Source organism: Ahaetulla prasina, chromosome 13, assembly GCF_028640845.1.
Source record: "Ahaetulla prasina isolate Xishuangbanna chromosome 13, ASM2864084v1, whole genome shotgun sequence".
NCBI lineage: Eukaryota > Metazoa > Chordata > Lepidosauria > Squamata > Colubridae > Ahaetulla > Ahaetulla prasina.
Window position 1 is genome coordinate 25,858,096 of NC_080551.1, and position 19,970 is coordinate 25,878,065.

General features: G+C 52.8%; 1 protein-coding gene across 1 annotated transcript in view; it reads right to left on the reverse strand.

The window, feature by feature from the left end:
• The window catches only part of RORA (RAR related orphan receptor A), a 158,128-nt gene extending 139,942 nt beyond the window's left edge, over window positions 1–18,186 (reverse strand). Inside the window, exon 1 of the mRNA XM_058156433.1 lies at window positions 17,781–18,186. Coding sequence (XP_058012416.1) covers window positions 17,781–17,982 — 202 coding nt within the window. The 5' untranslated portion in view covers window positions 17,983–18,186. The remainder of the gene's footprint in view (window positions 1–17,780) is intronic.
• Window positions 18,187–19,970: the final 1,784 nt, after the last annotated feature.

Consider the following 19,970-nt stretch of genomic DNA (forward strand, 5'->3'; position numbering starts at 1 on the left):
GAAGGGGACAGCAGAGGAGTTGAAGGGATCACACTCAGTGGAACCCCAGAGGGTTGTTGTGCAGGGGAGGAAAGCAGGTTTGGAGAGAAATTGAGGCAGGGGGATTCAAAGATGGGTGGATATTGGCAAATCATACCTACTAGGGGCAGGACGCAGGAGGAAAGGTCAACTGCCAGAAAGGCAGGAAGGGAAAGTGACTCTGAGAAGGACAGAAGCAGAGGAAAGGGTCATCCAAGCCCAGGGAGATCTTCAATGTCACTTGTTCACTGCTCACTCTCAGAAAAGTTGGGGTCCTCCAGCTTTTTGCAATCCTTGACTCATCCCAGGGGTGAGACCCCAGATGACCTCCCTCCCATCTGCTCATGGATGGGGTTTGCCTGCCACCTTGTCACAACGTACTTTTCATTTCCTGCTCAGCTCAAAGAGCAGACCAAGGCTTCTCCACAGAACCTAGGCTAAGCAGGTTGGTCCAGCATCAAACCAAGGAGCTATCAAACCATATGATTAACAGTCTACTTTTGGAGTGGAGTGAGTGTGAATCCATGCCACAAGCACGGGGATCTTGGTTGAAACCCCATGGTGGGAACAGTGGTTAAAGAGTGGCTGTTCTACCATGCCACAGATTGAACCCAAGTTCATCCTGCAATGAAAACTTCTGAAGTTCTCCACTGGCTTCAGAACTCCAAATTCCCTTCTAAAAGAGAACATTTGTAAAACCAGATTCTTCCCCTTTTACTTAGATTTACATCCTGTCTTTTCTCCAGGAATTCAAGGTCGTATGTATAACACTCCAACCTCCAGTGCTGAGAGAGGAGGACAGGCTCCAAGTCCTCCCTGGCTACGGGCGAACTCAAAGCCGGGTCTTCCCAACCCCAGTCCAGCACCTTCACCACTGCCCACCCTGGGTTTTGAGGGAGAGGGAGGAACTGGCCAGAGAGTCAGGTGGAACTTGGGTCAGCAAGGCAGGCTCCGAACACAGCGGCCAAGGAAATGCTTGCCTGCTAGAGGAAGGTTTTGCAGAGCCGAAGAATGGCGGCTAGGAGGACAGGCTGTTCCCAGCAGGAATCTGGAAGATGCCACCGTTGGGTAAGCAAATACATTTTCATCCCCAAATTTGGTTCTGAGCTGCCCTCGCTGACCCAGCGTTCAATTAGCGGCTCCATTTCCTTATTGTTCTCTGCAAACGTTGATCGCTTCAGAGAGGCACCTAAATTGTGGTTGATGAGTTTTACAACACAAACAGCTGCAAGCACTTATGGCCACCCGATACCTGAGGGCTTTGCTCATTACAAAAAATAATAAAATAAAACTTAAAATCTAATGAGAAAAGATTATCTGGGAAGACAAGAAGAAAAGCGCTACGGAAAAAAATGGGTTGGAAAGAGCCAGCTCTGGCAGTCACAAATGCAGGTAGTCCTTGACTTACAATGGCACTGAAAAAGGTGACTTACGACCAGGCCTCGCACTTACAACCGAGGCAGCACCCCTAGAGTCACAGGATCAAAAATTGGGCGCTTGGCAACCGGCAAGTATTTACAACAATTGCAGCATCCTGGGGCCATTTGCAACCTTCGAGCAAGCAAAGTCAACGGGGAAGCCAGATTCACTCAACAACTGCAGTGACCCACTTAACAACTCTGACCAAAAAGATTGTAAAATCGGGCAAAACTCAATTAACAATTAACTCCCTTGCTTAGCAACGGAAATTCCGATTCCAGTTGTGGCCTTAAGCCAAGGATTACCCGTATGTGTGGTTGTATCAGATCCGAGTGTCCTAATCTGTTCACCTCCAAAATATATGACACTACCACCCCCATCATCCCCAGTCATCAAATCAGTCATAAGACCGAGTGCTGCGAGGCCAACATTTTGGATCTATTTTCACAACCTCCCTTAAAGAAACTGTTTGAGAAATATGTTTCTTTAAAATAACTAGAAAATTAAGTGAAAATTAACGGAACGCTGATCCAATCTACGGAGCTGAAGTGTGGGGCAGATGCTGGGGGCAAGCCAGGGATACGCAATTTCTATGGGCTTTTCTTGCAAACCTCCCTCCCCGAGTCTGCCCACAGTTGGCACTCGAATGCCCAGCTCGGCCCATCTGCTCCAGCCTGCCATTCCTTACGCAAATGTGCCCCACGCGGAGAAAGGAAGCAGCAAAGCTAGTGCAAAGATTAGATTCTCCTCTATGATCAGCCGACACTGGGAATTAAAACAAGATAATGCAAGAATAAAGAGGAACATGAAAAATTGTAAGTTCTCGTTAATGTTGAACAGCTTTCCAGCTGGGCTGAGAACCAAAACATACATCTGGTGTTTCCAAAGCCAATCAGGAAATAATAACGGGAATCTTGTTTGTTGTCTTCCCATTTTTATCCTCCAGAGAGGATTTTTTTCTTTCTTTACTGCAGATTAAAAACAGCAGCCATCATGTTCTTGGGACGAGCAACGCGTCTTCGTGAGGAAAGGAGGGAGTGGACAAAAGACCATCTGGAGATCATCCGGCACAAGGAAAATGGAGAGACCAGCAGCCGTTGCCAAGGAAGTGGGCCAGAATCCCACAACCCCGAAACAGGCCTGTGAAAGGAGGCGGCATTTCAGGCCGGGTGCCCCTTGTGGGAAAGCTCATCCAAGAGGTCCACTTCTCAACCATCGGCTAACCCACCAAGCCAAGATGGCTTTGGTGAGAAAGTGACTTCCTGCCTGAGCAAGCCAGCATCTTAGCTTGAAGAAATAGGCATGTTTCTGGAGGAAGAAAATGACCCCATGTGGAGAGGGGCAGATTGAAAAAGAAAGGGGTAAAGAACAAAGAAAAGGAGGTATCTCAAAGAAGAATTTGGCCAGGAGAACCCCATACTGCGGAAACTTGTCACAGGCACTATCTGGTTTTCTCTGTTGTTGTGTCCTCCAGGCATACGCACAAACACCCTTGACAGCCTTTAAGAGTAAGTTGTGTTTCCAAGCTGTGTTTTCTTTTTAGGGGAACAACCGTCTTCCAACTGTCTGAGCTTGTGAAGTTGGAACCTTCCAAGGTTCTCCCAGCATTCCTCCCATCGGCCACCCTGGCTGGGATGGTTGTGAGTTGTAGTTCAACCATTCTGGTGGCCACAGGCTCCCTCCCTACCCTGAAGATGTGGTGGCTGGTGAGTCTGAGTTCTTGAGTGGCACTTGATGCTCTTGTCAGGGTTATTTTTGGGGCTCCGTGAGCTCAAGATGGAGAACCAGAAGCCAATTCTTTCTTTCGATGTGTAACATGGCAGGTGACCTCCCACCTCCATGACCGCTCAGTCCCCAGGGGCTACCTTTCAAAGCCAGGACAGTGAGCCCCTGCCAATTCAGCGGTCAATGAACCTTAATTGGGATAGAAATCTTCAATTAGCTAGTATCAAAGCCGAGACACCAGGATGGAAGGAAATATCCAAAGATCTTTATCTTTGAACAAAATCTTCTTAGGTCTCCTTCTGCTATATGAACAGTCTTAATGAAGTTGAATTTCAGCTAAGTCAGTAGTTATTTTACCCGTTGATACCTTTGAAGAATCTGTTTGATGCTTTAATGTCTGGTAATTAAACAGAATCTTTAATACATTTCAATATGAAAGAGGATGTAACAAATTGGAAACTTCTAGTTCTAAAATGGTTTTGATCAGTCCCATCAAACTCGACCTGTGTTCACTTGGCTGGAACATGCGTGTGGTGCTTAACACCCGTCTTGTTTCCCTCCCTGAATAGCCTCAAAGGTGCCAATCCTGACCCCGACCCCACCCCCACCCCCACCCCCAGGAAAGGCTTTGTCCCATCCGAGAATCCTCACCTGAGAAGGTGAGATTTACAAGTCTGGTTTCCAGGAGATGGAAAAACCCTTTTGCAAGGGCTTCACTACTTTCTTTCTTTCTTTCTTTCTTTCTTTCTTTCTTTCTTTCTCTTTCTTTCTTTCTTTCTTTTTTTTTGCTTCTAACCTTGCGTATTACCCACTGGAAGCTGGACCTCGATATAGAGGTTTCTCACGTCCATATCTTGTAACTCCTCCCTTGGTGTTTTTTCCAAGGCCGCTGGTTACACCTTCAAGATCATCTCAATGGTCCGGAACCATCCCCCCTACTTGCTCTTTCCAAGGCCTTTGGTCGCACCCGTTATATTGGTACATTCACCCTCCTGTTCTTATCACGTATGCTCAATCCACCCCGGTAGTCTTTTTTCTCTCTACCTTTCACCTGACACCCATATATGCTCGTTACCGTTCCCCTCACCCGGGTAGACCATCTAGTCCAGGTTCTTGGCTTTACATATTCCCTCTATATCCAAAATGATATAGAGGCAAGTTACACTCAAAAACTGGGCATAATAGTTTATGAGGACATCAGGGAGAAGGGAAGTGCTCAGAATTGGAGACGCATGTAAAAAAACTGGTTTGGAGAAATTCTCCAGGATGCCCACTAAGAACTGGACAAGTTGGGCAAGTTTTCTCAGCCCCAAAATGTCCACAAATTCTCCATCTTGCTAGCTTCAAAGGTCCGCTGCTGACTGTTTAAAGGTGAGAGTAGCAAACCTGTTGGCAGCTCAAACTCTGCATGTCGGTTCCCTTCCTTTGCCCGACTCTTGTCCATTGCCACAACTCGAGAGGAAATATCTGAGGCCAATTAAGAGGAGCTCAGCATGAACTGCAGGTTCCTCCATCAGGGAGAAAAAGATCCATTTTTCACCCACAGCTCCAACTCTACCCTAGAAAATGGGAAGAACTGCCTGATTCCAGAGAAGTGCAAAGGAGGCCTCATCTCCACGAGGTTCCTGGGCTCCAGCTTTCTCCAGGCTGGAATAGGGACTTGGAACAAATCAAAATGACTCTGCCGTCAGCTGAAAAGGCCAGCCTTTCCTTCAACATCTGGAGCTGTCGCTTAGGTACAGCAGAGGACGGTGGCCCACGTGGGTCTCCTTTAGAAGAGCTAAACTATAGATCGGGAAGCCTGATGGGAGAAGCAATCACTGATCAGTTGAAGATGGCTACTTGGAGGCTCTCTCTGCACAGGTAGAGATGAGGAGGAACTGGAGCAGTTTAGCTGTAGGGCATCTGGAGTCTCTTTGCTGAAAATTAGGAGCTGGCCAAGGGGGTGTGGGGGGGGATGTAGAGGCTGGCTTTTCTGGCATTCTTCCTCCCAATCTCAAGCTCAGAGCTTTGTTTCCTCAAAGGTCCAAAGTCCTCCAGAGATCAAGTTCTTCTGATGTAGAAATGGCCTCTCAGCATGGCAGCCTTCCCACCCATCTGAGCTGGGGGAGTTGGCATCAGGGATGATGAATAAAAGATGCTGCTTTTGAAAACTGAGCCACACAAGCTTGTCAAGGAAGACCGTTTCTCCCCCCCCCCCCCCGCATGTCATCGTCCCCACCCCACCCCCTCCTCCCTGGTGCAAAGAAAGCTTCCTCCCTCTCCTCCCCCTCCCCCTCCTAACCTACACCGCAGTCTACTTCTCATCCTCCTACATTGTTGCTCATTGAAATCACATCCGTAATGGCTCTGAAGTCCTCTCTTCTTCAAAGGCTAAGAGATGCCTGAGCAAATGGAAACCGCTACTTCAAAACAAACACACAAAAAGTAAAACCCCAAACTTCATCACCCCGATGCATTGACCAGAGCAAAGAGTGGGCACCTGACCAACTTCCGGAGCTGGCAAATCCACCACTCTGATTATGCCACAGAGAGTTTCGCGTTGGGCAAAGATGTAAACTATATTGAGGTCTTGTGTATTTTTATTGAGCTGAAACATTCTGCCACAAACCCCAATGGGCACCAGTCAGGTCTCCTGAGATAACAAAGCCCCAAAAGATTCAGAGCCTCCAGCAACATCCCACTCATTTAGGGTTTAAAAAGGGGAGGGGGAGGGAAAGGGTGTTTCTGGAGAACAGCAAGGTCATCCAACCTTCGTTTGAGAGACTCAGCTCCAAAGCAGGCAAGCATTTCTTGGCTCAACCTGGACTAGCTGCTCTTGGAGGTTCTGGAGAAGGTCTGGATCTAACAACGCCATTGCGTCATCTGGAACGCAAGGAGAGGACACCAGCTGAAGGCACATCGCCCTCCAACTATCCAAGAGGCCTCCCAGAGAGCTGAACAAAATCCTGAAGGGCAAAAATACCTTCATACAAGCCAGGAAGGCCCAGTTCCTTAGGTAAGTGACCATTGGTTTGGTTCACGTAATACACTGGATGGAGCCACAGTTTGACCTAGCGTGGTCCATGATCCCAACTTGACTCTGCTGCCGTTCAGCCTGTTTCCTGCACTGAAGCAGCATCCAGATTCTCCTGGGCAGTTCCAGTTGAGGCGGTTCATTTAGGGAAGGGGGCTTCCCCATAATTTAGGGAAGGCACACACAGACACGGACACACCCCAACTCTGTTTAAGTTCTCTGGAGAAGCCCGTTTGCACGAAAGGAACTGAAGAAATCCCAGATCACCACTTCCATCTACAATTCACAAAAATGCCTTCACTTTGGCAGGAAAAGAAATGCTGAATTTCTTTTGCTTTCTGGCATATCTGCATAATTTATTCACAGGATAATGGACTCCACATCTTTCTTTAACAAACACGTTAACGATTTCAGACAAAGACACCGAAGACTGCTTTCCAGAGCCTGCCAGAGGAAGGTGAGGGCAGCCAGAGCCGAAATGAATTCTAATCATTACAACAATCCCGGTCGTAACTCGAGGATTACCTGTGCCAAGATCTGTCATCAAGGAAGCAGACCTGGGGAGATGCTTCCCTGTCAAGAATGCCAGCAAAGCAGCCATCTCTTCTCCCCTCCCCCTCCCCCATTTCATTCGGCTTCAGTTTGGAGAAGGCCTGCAGAACAAACCCCTCCGGTTGGGATACACAGTGGCTGATCCTGGGCCCATCCTTGGCCGCTGCACCTCCCGACAGGACAAGCAAGGTTGGCTTCTCTGAACAGCCAAGGAGAGGAAGGCAAGAGGAGCTCACCCAGCCATCCAGAGGGGCTGGGAGAGATTGTGCAACCCCCCATTCAAGGAAGGAGCATTTTCGGCTCCAATGGGGCTCCAAATGCTACTCTTACCACCATGTTTAAAGCTGGCACATTAATAGGGAATGGAAAACAAGTCAAAGCAGTTTTATTTTCCTTCGGACACGCAGAGATGCAGCCCCTCAAGTTAGCCTATCGCTCCAAAATTGAGTTTCAACACTCAGCACCTGGCGAGTTGCAGCAAAACACGTTCTGGGATTTGGACTGGACTAAAAACACATAATACAGGGGGGAAAACCAGGTGATTTCCTTTTGGAAAATTGATCCACGTAAAGGAGCTGAGCCAGACAAAAAACCCGACTTTATTAAAAGACGATTTAGTCCCAGGGCCTACTGGCACTTTGCACCCACCCTTAAATTGCAGCAATTGATGTCAAATTGCAGCAATAACAGCCAAACTGGCCCTCTCTGTCCACTCTGCTTCTCTCCCCCCACCATAAAAAAAAACCCACAAAGAGAAAAAACACCCAGCGATCTTTTTGCCTGTACTGTGAAAAATGTATTCCAGGCCTTTCTTCAGAAAAGCCGCTCAGCTTCTGTTTGTTGATGCCGCTGTTGAGAAGAATCAATAAAGAACCAAAACAAGACTCTGTTCTCTCTAGTTTCTGTTTCATAGGAGCAAAGAAGCTGCTCTCTTCTACAGTTTCAAGTCAGCATCTGAATGCAAACTGGAGGACTTGATCTTGGCTTTTGCAAGGCGTGAATTCAAGGCACAGATGCTGTTTCAACCCCCTTCCATCTCCCCTCCCCCAGCTTTGTGAAGCTCAACCCATAAAATCTACCCCATGGGGACGGGTCCAGCAGAGCCCTTCCGAATCAGAACTCGGGGCCCAAACTCTCCCCTTCTGCACCCTGAAGAAGGCTTGTTGGCCTCTGTGACCATCTAGGATTGCGTACAAAGGGCTGAACGAGCAGAGGTCCCTACAGCGCCACCAACGGTGGTTTGCATTCGCAATCTGGGCTTGCTAAACCTGGGTGACTCATCCACAACTGGCTGAGTTCAGATGTGCAGCAAGCCACCTCAACAGATCTATGAGCTGCAGGCATGCATTTCAGGCACCTTGCTAAGCCAAAAGGAAAGGAACCAGATGCGGGCACGACAGGTAAACCCAGGGGCCCTCAACAATCTTGAACAGAGCTGCACATCAAAGCCGGATGGAGGTGCAGAATGCCACCCGAGGCACCTGGCGCAAACATCCGATGACTCCAAACGTAGGGGCCTTTGGCTGGGCACAGCCTCCCTTACCCAAGCTCGCCTCTCCATTTGTAAACCTGGCCTGTGGCTGAGGACAATGTATTTTGGAAAATGCCACTCTGAAAGGGACGCCTGGTGGGCATCAGGGGCCACACGCTGGCCAGGAGCACCAGGTGCTGCTCTCAATGCTTCCGCAATGCGCCCAACTCAGGGAGTCTGCAGGAGAGGAAAGCAGGGCTTAATTAGGAAAGCTCACACGCATGTATGACGGCACCACTGGTCCATCATCATTACCTTGATATTCCCCATACAGGCACAATCAAGAGCAGGGAATAGGATGGTAATGTTCATAATTAGCGGAGATTATAAAGGCTTTAACATTAATGTCTCGCGAAAGCTTTTGCCAGCTTGGAAAAACAATGTTCGGAGTGGTGTAGACATTCGCAGGAACGTGCAAGGGGCGAATGTGGCATACATTAGAACCCAACTTGGATAATTGAGAATTACCCAGGGGCCGGCTGAAATGCAGAAGGCATTTTCTTCCCTAGTGCTGTCCTGAGACTGTTCTGATGGCACAAGACAAATTCAACCGGCGTCAGGAAGAGGGGGGGAGGGAACCATGAAAGGGCCAGCTCTCTGCTTTGCAGGAATAAGGGACGGCTTCAATGCAGGCCTATGCAAAGGGGAACCCACTAGAAGGGGGGCGGGGAAAAAACCCTCTTACCTGGCCCATTTCAGAAGTCCTAAAAAGCTTGGCTCCGGGAGAAGCCTCTGGGCTGGGGGTCAGGCCATCTCTGCATACAGGCAGGTCTCTCAAGGTTGAGAATTGCTTCACAACCATGGTGGGTTTAAGTTCTCCACCAGTGAAGCATCTGGGTCAACTGTCAGTCAGAATGAAGTCTTTTCAAGAACAGTTTGGCCACTTTAAGGCTTGTGGACTTCAACTCCCAAAGTTCCCCAGCCAGCCTTGCTGGAGTTGAAGTCCACAAAAAGTAGCCAAGTTTGAAGACCCTCTAGTCTAGGGCACAACCACAGTTTTCTCCACAGCTCAGTGTGACCAGACCATATTTCCAGGGCTGCCAAAGGGTCTGAAAATTGTTGGATGGAAACATCTGGAGAAGGGAGGGGGGGAAAAGGAAAGAGCCTTCTGCAAAGCTCACACTGAGAAGGGGAAACACAAACGTTCACAAGCTCAGCAAGATTTCAGAACATCCAGCCACAAGATACTACTTGAAAGATCCCTGATCCAGAAGATGACCATGGTCAACCTACAACAGCTTCAGGCCCTTCCTTTTGTGTGTGTCCAAAGAGTCACTCTGGAACATCATGGAAAACAGACACAGACCCCACCCAAAGACCTCTTGAGGGCTTCCGCCTTGTGTTGGCCCTCAATAGCTACAAATTGATGTCCCTGAATCATGACTGTTCATCAATTCAATGGTAAAATCCAAAAAAGCTTACTACCGGTTCTGTGGGCGTGGCTTGGTGGATGTGGCAGGGGAAGGATACTGCAAAATCCCCATTCCCTCCCCACTCTGGGGCCAGCCAGAAGTGGTATTTGCTGGTTTTCCAAACTACTCAAAATTTCTGCTATCGGTTCTCCAGAACCAGTCAGAACCTGCTGGATTTCACCCCTGAATTAATCCTTATTGTTAAGCTTCCCTGCTTCTCGTCCAAGAATTGCCTTGCCTTCATGCTTGATTTGTCTCTAAAATGCGGATCCCTCGAGGTACTAATGGCCATTCATTTTGTTGGGTGGCATGAAAGATTAGACTGGCCCAAGATCAACCAAGCAGCTTCATGGAATGGCCAAGCAGGGATCTGAACCCAGGACTTCAAATCCTCCTCACCAGAGTGGCCTCCTTCAGCCCAAACTTCAGGAAACTGCCCAACGGCCTCAACAGGACCAAAAGGCAGCCAGAAGCCTGCAGGTAAAGTCTGGATTACATCCCCAGCAAACTGACCTCAGAGGGAGCCTTCTGCTTCCAGAGACTGCACCAGCTCCAGGGTGGATTAGCGGAACTTGAAAGGTAGCAGCAGCTCTTATGTAACTAAATCCCGAGTATACGGCTGGCTGTCGTCTTGGTCAATGTAACTCTGCAGGTTTAGGACAAGGAGTGTGTCTGCAGACTGGCATTGGGGAGGGTGATGTGATTTGGCTTGATCGCAGGAGGAGACGCCCCAACAGCTTATTCTGGCTGGTGAATTAAGCCCCCAAAGTGGCAAGTTATGTCCTGGGTCTTTCCTTTCTTTTTTCTTCCTCTCCTTCCTTCGTTTGTTCCTCCCTCCCTCCGTCTCATACACACACACACACACATACACACAAAGCCCAGACTGAGAGGAAAAAAGAACACCCTCCGTCCAAAGACATTGTCCACTTTGGTCCAGCCAATATGTTGCACAGGTCCTCTAACACAGCTTGCCTTTCCCTCTTCCAGCTCCCTTTGGACTGGAACAAGGGGAGATATTAGATGTTTCCAGTTTTCCCAGGAGAATGAAAACTGCAATAGATATGCCTCACCACTGCGATGGGGTTTCAAAGGCCCTTCCCCCCTGAAATCCTACCCCAAGGTCTGCAAAGAGAATTTCTTGGGAGCAGTGGGTAAATTGGCCTCTGGGGAGCCATTAGCTGCCCCCCCCTTCCTTAAAACTAATGGCTTCAAACTCCTGCAGAGCCAAGAGCCCTCCCCCCGCCATTCTGGCTGGGGCAGGCTCCTTCAGGGCCCCTCCGGCCATGCCAGTCCTAAAGGCGCAAAGGAAGTTGTGTCCATCATTGTTGCTGAATGAGATGCGAGTGAGAAATCTGAGTTTGCCAAAGCAGCCAACATCAAGTTATTTGTGGGCTGTTCATGCCTGTCCAGCGGGAGAGCCCCTGCAGCATGCCAGACCTCAAAGCCCAGCCAAGTTGAAAAACTTCCTGTGAAAAGCTGCATCCTGCGCGGGGTGGCCTGGGGAGGGGCAGGGCTTCCATACCCAGGGCCGGTAGCCAAGGAGGCTTCCTTAGGAGAAGGCGGCTGGCTCCAAAGTGCCAAGGAAGCGAACTCAAAGAGGGTCCTTTAGCTGCTTCCTAGCTTTGCTGGGAAAACTCCGGCCAGCTTGCTAGAATCCAGGAAGCTCTTGTGAAAACCGCCGCACAACCTTGCCAAGAAAATCCGCACTTCCCCGCACCAGGACAATTTGCACTGTTTTGTTATGTCCAGTGAATACAATCCATACTTTGAAAATTCGCCTGTGGCAACAATCGGCTGTTTTCCTAACTTAAAGAACACTACAAACTCCATGTTGCAGCATCAGGGTGAGCTCTGGAGCTTGGCCTTTCCAACCATTTCCCGCCAATGTGGCTATTGAGACACTGCGAATCTCACACATTCATCCCAACTCAGAAACTATTTTTGTCACAATCAAGGGAGCAATTTTAATCCCAGAAATGCTCAGGGTTGCAATTTGATGCCTAGAAAGTATGTGACTCACGGCCATCCTGGATACCCAAATCCACAAGAATAGTTATTCCCCGTTGAAATCTGCTAGGATCTCAGATGGCTATCCCTCATTGAGCCAGACTGGCACCTGGATGCGACCCAAGGGTGGGTTCTGCTTACCTTTACTACCAGTTTACAACGGGAGCACGCATGCACACTCGCCTTGCCCTCGTGCGCTTTTGTGCATGCGCAGATCGCCAAATATGACGTCAGGGTGGGTGGGCAGAGCCTCCTGCCGCTTTCACAAGAACTGGAGAGAACCAGAAGCAACCCAGCACTGATGCGACCCCACCAGGAGATCCCTCAGCCACGGATGGCTTTGGGAAGGTTAAAAAAGAAAACTATCTGTGCAACCTCCCACTCTGGAGGCGGTTAGGAGAAAGTCCCACCTCCACCCCGTTTACCTGTTGGTCTTCTTTTTAACCACTTTTTTCTTCATTTTAACCTTTTAATTTTAACGCTTAATGTTTTCTAATGTTCTAATTGTTTTATATTCTTGTTTTAGGACGTTGTGAGTTGTTCAAAAGTGAGATGGGCGGCATATAAAGAAATATACGAATGCAGGGACGGATGAACGAAAGAGGCTGCAGACTGCAGGACTGGGTCCTCTGCCTCTCAAGGAGGTTGACTCCAAGGCGGGTTTATTTTGTACGCACCTCTCCCCTTCCCCCCACCCCCAGGGAGTCCCAGAGCCCAGCACACCCTTCTCAGCTTGCCCCCTCCCTCAGAAAAGCCCCGGTTCAGCCCCCCCCCACAGCTCCCAAATGTCTTGTTTTGCCAATAAGCATTAGGTCTGCCTGTTTTAAAATGCAGCACTGGTCGTGCCGGCTGCCAGCCTGTAATCATAGCTTGCTTTTTCAACAATCGGCTAAACTTACTTGTCAAATCCGTGGGCAGGAATCTTTTTCCAGCAAGGCTGAAGCTCTCTTTTTTTCCCCTTTTTTTTTCTATCTAGCCAGAAGGAAGCTCATTAGAATAGTAGCAAGCTAAGCTAAAATTTGTTACGCTATCAAGAAGTTCAACTCGTGCTGCAAAAACAGCCTTCTGCACATCACTCGGAAGGAGGATATTTAAGGAATAAAGTCGAGGGATGGGTGCAAAAAGGCAGGGGCTGAACAGAGGGAGGGGAGCGCTGTGGGGGGGGGGCAAATCGCTCCAGCAGGGAAAAAGGCAGAGGGGCTTAACCCACCCCCCCACCCACCCCGGCAAAAAAGCTGTTATTTCAGGAGAGATGATGTGGCTGGAAGTGTATTGTGCACACACATTCTACACAGAGACATAAAAGACACAATAGCAGCCAAAACTGTGTTCCAAATTTCTAGTCCACAAGAACGCTTGAATACAAGGACAGCTCTGAATATTTGCAAACAATATTGGGGGAACTCTCAGGGTTGAGCCAGGACTGAATTTTAATCTCATCAAACTCTGACGCCCTCCTGGCACAAATCTGAAGCTCAAATACTACAGAATCCGCTCTCAAAAAGCTGCGTCAATCAGCTCCACCACAAAGGTTTTAACAAACCACAATTAGTTGGTCCATCCATCCAGCCTGATTTAAGGTTGTGCCCAGTGGGGTCTTAGGAGGCAGCGTGAAGCCAGATCCGAGGCTCAGGACACCTCTGAGAAACTCTGCAAAGAAAGGCACAGCCCAGCTCTCCTGGCAGGCCCACAGGGTCGGCTACAGGCAGGAGCCCAACAGGGAAAGAGAGGCAAGACACAGAGCAGAGGAGGGAATGCTGACTCCGAAGGCACCCCCTCCACACCCCAAAAAGATCCAATAATCACTGGGTTTGGTGTCATCCTGACTGCTGGTTGCTGAATACACGCAGGCATTAGCCGGAGAGCCTCTCGGAAGGCAGGAGCAGCCACAGGCTTGTCAACTGAAAACACGGGAGGAAGACAAGTGCGTATTTTTCTCGCTGGGGATAATTTATCATTACACACCAACTGCCAACCCTGAACCAGAGTCTCCATTAAGCGGGAGTCTTTCAATGACGGGCCTGCTTTCCCCCAAAACACGCTGGCTTTGCCCAGCTCCAGGCAGGTGAGCTCTCTGGAAAGCCATCAGCAACGGGAGAGTAATTAGTGGGCAGGGAAATTGGCAAGCCACCTGCAACCCCCCCCTCTGCCCCCCCAGACACCCCAACCTCTGAGCCAGGAAGAGGCTGGTTCAGAGGCGCCTGTGGGCAAGGGGAAGGGACCCTGCAGAGGGGCCTGAACAATTCCAGCAGCTCCCCAAGTCACGGATTCTGGAACTCTGGATTACAAGGGAGGGGCACAGGCCCCCAAAACCCCAGGGACCTCTCTGCCTGGGTTTTCTGCATGCACAAGCCCCCTGCGTGGCTGGGTTCCAGGCCAAGGAGAGGCTGAAGAGGCCTTCCATGCGGCCTCCCTCCCTAGAAGGCTGGAGAAAGGAAGGGTACCCTAGGATGCTCAAAGAAGGAAAACGGGTGCCAAGGAGAAACCTTGGAATGGGGGGGGGCTCAACCACCCCACTTCAGGGAGGGGGCAGCAGAGGCTGAGACGGAGGCTGTGGCTCACTGCTGCCCCCCCCCCCGTTCCATGGGGTTTTGGACCCGCCTTGTTGATGCTCGGAGCCAAGGTGGCACAAAGGAGGCCTGTGTGATTAGCGGGAGGCCCTTTCAGATTTGTCCAGGCTGGTTGACTTCAGGGTGGATCCATCGGTCAGAGGAGCTGCTGATAACGCTGCAGAGAACTGGGCATGGTGACAGCAGACCTGGGCAGCTGAGATAGGATAGGGTTGAAACCCCCCTCCTCCCCCCCCCCCCCGGCTGAGGCTGGAAGTCCTCCAAGCTGGGCCCCACCCTCTGTGATTTCCTTAGACAAAAGCCTTCCCTTCCCTCAGAGGGACTAGAAGGCTGATTAAACCCCCAAAGCCCCTGAACTCCTTATCCTGGGTTGGGAATTCTCACACAGCAACCAGCCCCACATCTGGGCATCTTGTTACATCTCTCATTTGGGGGGAGGGGAGACAGCCACATACACACACCCTCACTGGAGGAGCTGCACCCTCCAGGGCCTTGGCACTCCCCAGCTCCAGCTGCCTGGAAGGCGCGGAGTGACTCGCTAGAACCGCAACAAATCCTACGGCCCCTTAAAGACTAACAGATTTATCCTGACAGATGCCTTCTTGGACCACAGCCCAGCTCCTGATGAAGTGGCACAATAAATTTGTTAGTCTTTAAGCGCCACAGACTCCTGATTGTTTTTAAATGCCGCCTAGAGAAGCTGAGAGCAATGCCAAGTGCAGGGTTTACAGATGGCCAGACAGCCGAGCAAATGTATAGATGTGGGTGAATGTGTTTGTGAATGCCTACGCCCACCCACCCACCCGCCCCCAGCCCTCCCTCCCTCCATGGAGGGGGTGGGGTCTTCAGTCCTGCACACCATTAGAGGCCTGATGGGCAAGAGGGCTCCAATGACACAAGAAGACCCACCACTTCCAGAAAACCAACACGAAACTCTGCAAGCTACAAAGGAAGTGGGCACAAAGGCCTGTATCCCACTCCCGGCCAAGAAAGAAGACCAGGACTGCCCCTCACCCCAACCGCCAACCATGGGCAGTTTCACCAGTGATGAACTTGAGCCGGCAGAGCCTCCCGGGCTGGGTTGCCGTGGCTGCCCGCTTGAGGCTGACTTTGTTTCCCCAACTGCCTCACACTGCCGCAGCTCCTGCAAGCACATCCACTTCCTACAAGCCTTGCTGTCCTAGTAGGTTGCTTCGGAGCCCTGAAAGTGATTAGATCAACCCACAAAAGGAGACGCCACGCGAATGGCTTCCTCCCATACAGCACTAATGTGTTTCTGCCCTTCGGCATCGGGGCGATCAGTTCCACTGCCACTCTGCATGCCCAATGCGGAAGGTTTATGTAACAAACATTCAGGCCTGGCCGCACGTCTGCCAGCATCCCAGACCTCAGCCGAGAGACGGAAGCTCGGGCTTTGGGAGTGGCCCCGGGGAAGACTGAAGCCTCTCTCCTTTCCTGCCTAGGACATGGTCCAGAGTCCCACCCACCCACCCCTGCAGAGGTCCTGGGGATGCAGGTGCCCTTAAGACCTGGGACCCCAAATTGCCATCGCCTTGTAACTTCTTGCAGTCTCATATTATCATCAGGAGCCACAAGGGAGAATCTTCTCAGCCCTCCTCCCCTCCTCTGCAACACTATCCCCCCACCCCCAAGATCTGACTCACCCCCTCCCACCCCTTTCCCAGAAAGCCACTAATGCTAGCGAGTCCGAGAGAGGGAGAGGCATTACAAAGACCTGGAGGGGGCCAGGACCAACGGCAGCAGTCTCCTCAAGATGGGAGGGGGCTCAGCAGGGCCAGAGCAAAATCCAAGGGGCAGGAGATTAACAAAGGGCACCATCGCAGCCACCCCACATGACATCCCTGCTGGCCTGGTGCTGTCCATCTCCGAAGGGCCCCCCACTTCCACCAAGGGAAGCTGCGAGTCAGGGGCTCTCCCAACCCCAACGACCAGCTGGCAGGAGATGCCAGCGCTGTTCTCTGTCCTCACCCCCCTCAAAGCCAGACCCACTGCCAGCTCCAGGGCCTGGAAGGGCCCGGCTGCTCTGCCTTCCCCCTGGCCTTGACCCCGAGCTGGCTCTGGCCCTCCTTTCAGGAACGCTCCCCCCTCCTTTGTCTTCCTGCCTGCCCCCCCCCCTCGACTCTTACATAAGGCAGCGCTTGCGTGCAGAGCCTTGGCGAGGGAGCAGCCTGGCGGCAGCCTGCGCTTTCCCTGATTAATCTTAGCAGGATTTGGGGGGGGGGGCAGGAGGGGGGAGGGAGAGAGACAGAAGCGGCATCACCACACATTTGGGTCAGCAGGTTACCAGTATCAAAAGCTTAACCCATTTAAGAAGGTTCAAACAGCTGCTCCCCCCCCCTTAATAAAAACCAGGAACCGGCGAATGCGCTGCTAGCGCCGGATTTCTGCAAAAGGAGCTCCCGTCTGGAAGACTCGCCCGCCGCTCGCCCGCCGCCCGGAGTTTATGTAATTTTTGCTGGGCTTCAGGAGGAAGTCGAGCGGTCCTGAAAGAGGCGCTTCTGGAACTGCCGCCCCCCGACCAGCCCAGCCCAGCCAGCCCCCTCCCTCCCTCCCCGATGGCCCGCCAGCCAGTTGGGCGGCGAAGGTGGGGAGGGATGTAGTCAACACACGAGGTTTTTCTCCCCCTCCCCCCACATTCAGAGGAGGGGGCAGGAAAGGGCCAAGCCGGAGCCGAGCGAGAGAAGGCCGGGGGGGGCCCGCAAAAGTTGGGGGCCGGCAAAGAAAGGCGGCCCAACATCCACCCCAGGCAGCCTGCCGCCCCCCTCCCTCCCCGATCAGTTTTCGGATTGAAGCGGTTACATAACCGGCTGCGGCGCTTCTCTGCTCCGGGCTGCCCCGCCAAAGCGCCCCCCCCAGGACGGGTCTCCCCACCCCACCCACCCCGCGGCACCTGCCCCGCCGCCCCCTCCTTTCCTTTCCTCATTGCCGGTTGCCGAAAGGCGGGCAGCTAAAGGGTGGGACGACGCCCGGGAAGCAGCCCCCCTGCCCTGCGGCGTGGCAGCATCTCCGCCTCTCCCGGGCCACGGAGCCCCCAAGCTTTGGGGTCCCGGCCTCCTGGAGGAAGTGGCGCCGAGGGCGGTTCCAGAGACGTGGGGCAGCCCGGGGGCAAAGCCGCCCCTTCCCCATTTAGCGGAACGGGCAGCAAAGAGGGCAGAGGGCGGCCCCGCGCGCTCCTCCCGCCGGCTCCTGTTTTTCCCCGCGGGACACCGGAACCCCCATCCGAGGCCGGCGGAAAGTTTGTCCCTTGCCCGCCAAAGTTGCCTTCCCCGCCCCCGCCCAACCTCGCGTGCCAGAGACGCGGCTGGAGCCCACGCGAGGCGGCGCGCCTGCCACGTGGAAGAGCAGCGTAACGTGTGGAGGCGCCCCCGAGCGACTGCACCCCCCCCCCGTGTCGCCTCTCGCCCAAGCGGCTCCGAGGCCGGAAAAGTTTGCCGGGCGGCGCGTGGCGCCTCCTGCCCTCCTCCTGCCTGCCCCTCGCCCCCGCCCCCCCGCCCGCCCCCGGCTCCTACCTCCTCCTCCTCCTCCTCTGCCGCCGCCGCCGGAACAGCTGTGCCTGCTGCGGTTGGGAGGCGGCGCATCGCCTTTCCGCGCTTGTTCCGCGCCGGCCGGGGGATCTCGAGCCGCCGCCACCGCTTCTGCCTCTCCGGGGCCGCCGCCGCCGCCGCCCGCTTCCCCGGCGCTGGGCTCGGGCGCTGCCGGCGCCGACTCCATGTTTCTGCGGCGGCGGCGGCGGCGGCGGCGGGGCCGCCTCTGCCCCCTCCCGGCCCGGCGATGGCGCGCTGGCTGGCGGGGGCTGTCCGGCCGCGGCTGACCGGCCAGGGCGACGCGCCGCGCGGCGGGGCGGGCAGGGCGGGCCGGGCGCAGCCGGAACAGCCGCGGCGCCGAGTGCGGGGCGGGAGCCCGAGCGGAGCGGAGCCTGATCCAGAGGGGAGGCGAGCTTGCTTGGCTGTGACCACAAGCAGCGCTAGCGAGAGCTTTTACGGGCCCCCTCCGCGCTCGCGTCCGCCCGCCGCCCCCCCCGCCTGCGCCCGGGGAGACGCGCGCCGCCCCTGCCCCGCCGGCTCCCACCCGCCCGGCCCCGGCCCGAACCGGCCGCGACCTCGCCCGGGCTCCGCTTCCCGGCGCTTCCTGCCGCAAGACCAGGCTGGCCTGTTGGTGCTCAGTCGTGGCCGACTCTCCGCCACCCCCACGTGTCTCCTGGAGTTCGGTCTGACCAAGATAGGCTGGGGTCTCTGGCCCCGCCACCCGCGCCCCATCCAGCTCCCTTTGCCCTCCGGGGCAGCTGCTGGCATTTGGAGAGGGTCAGAGGCAGCCCCCCCACTTTGCTTCCTTCTGCCCCTATGATGAGCAGGTGTCAGAGATGCTAGACAACCACAATACACGGCCAAGAGTTCAAAGAGAGTTCTGTTGCTGCCCCAACTCAGATGCTTCATCCTGCCAGGAAGAGTTTGAAAAATTCAAAGGCAGATATTCTCCCCAGAGGGAGATGAAGTGTCAGAAAAGAAGCCAAAGTAATGAAAGTCGCTTTCTTCCCCTTGAAGAACTTGGGGAGGGCTGAAGCACCCAGGATAAATCTTGCCTCTTATGGCTGCCCACTTTCTGTAGAAATCCATCCCACCTGGGTGAAATAAAAGTGGTCCCAGGTAAAGGCAGTTGGGATGCAGCCTGAGGACCCTTGAAGCAAAGTTCTGCAGGACTTAGAAGAGGGCCATCCATCTACTCTGGCAAAGGCTCCCAGGTGGATGCTTGAAGCTCTTTCCCAACCTGGTGCTTTCTAGACTGCTGGACTTCAGCTCCCACAATCCTCTGGGCAGCACATTAAATGTTTGGCCATTCTGCCCAGATGATGATGGGAGTTGGCCCAACCAGGTTATGACAACTGCTGGTAGAATCCATAGTAATATAAATCAACACTCACACACACATACAAACACCCAAATGAAACCAGTTGGGAGCAGAAGTTTTAAGTAGGTTGTTCAGATCTTTGTGGACCTCTGTTTCCCAACAGAACACCTCCAGAACATTATAGAGAGTGTTATTTAAAGGGTGACAAACTGGCATTTCACACTCCTAAAAAGCGGTTCACCAAGAACTGGATGCACAAGCTCACAGTCTGAATCTTATGACAAACCATCAAAGAGCAGCTTGTCCTACATTAAAGAGCTCCAGAATGGCCTACCAAGGTTTCAGTAGTAGGTTCTGATTGAAGAAATACACATAAAAAGTTGCTATCAAAACCTCTAGAAGATCCAGAGAATTCAGAATTAGGAAAAGTGTCACTTCTGAAATTCTCTGGGGAACTAGAGGGTTCCTTGGAAGCACCCAAAATCAAGAGAACCCTTGAACCTTCCGGGCACTTTTAAGGCAAAGGCAGGTGACCCTGGGGAAGAACTGGTCCTTCAGACATTGAAGGTCATCAAAACAGGGAGAAGAAGGCAAGGCAGGTGGCATCAGGGCAGGGCGATGATTTCCTTGGCAGAAGCTTCTGGGGGCTGAGCATCTGCCCCCCCCCAGGCAGCCTGTCTGCCTGATGCTTCTCCTCGGGGAGCGCTGCTAATGAGGGGGGCTGTGCAGGGAGGCCGTCGTGAGTGTGCAGTGATTGAAGTGCTCAGAGGAGCAAAGTAAAATTCTGAGGTGAGCTCTAAGCCCCCTGAACTGTTCCAGCAGCACCCTTTTATGTCTCTAAAACTGCTCCAGCA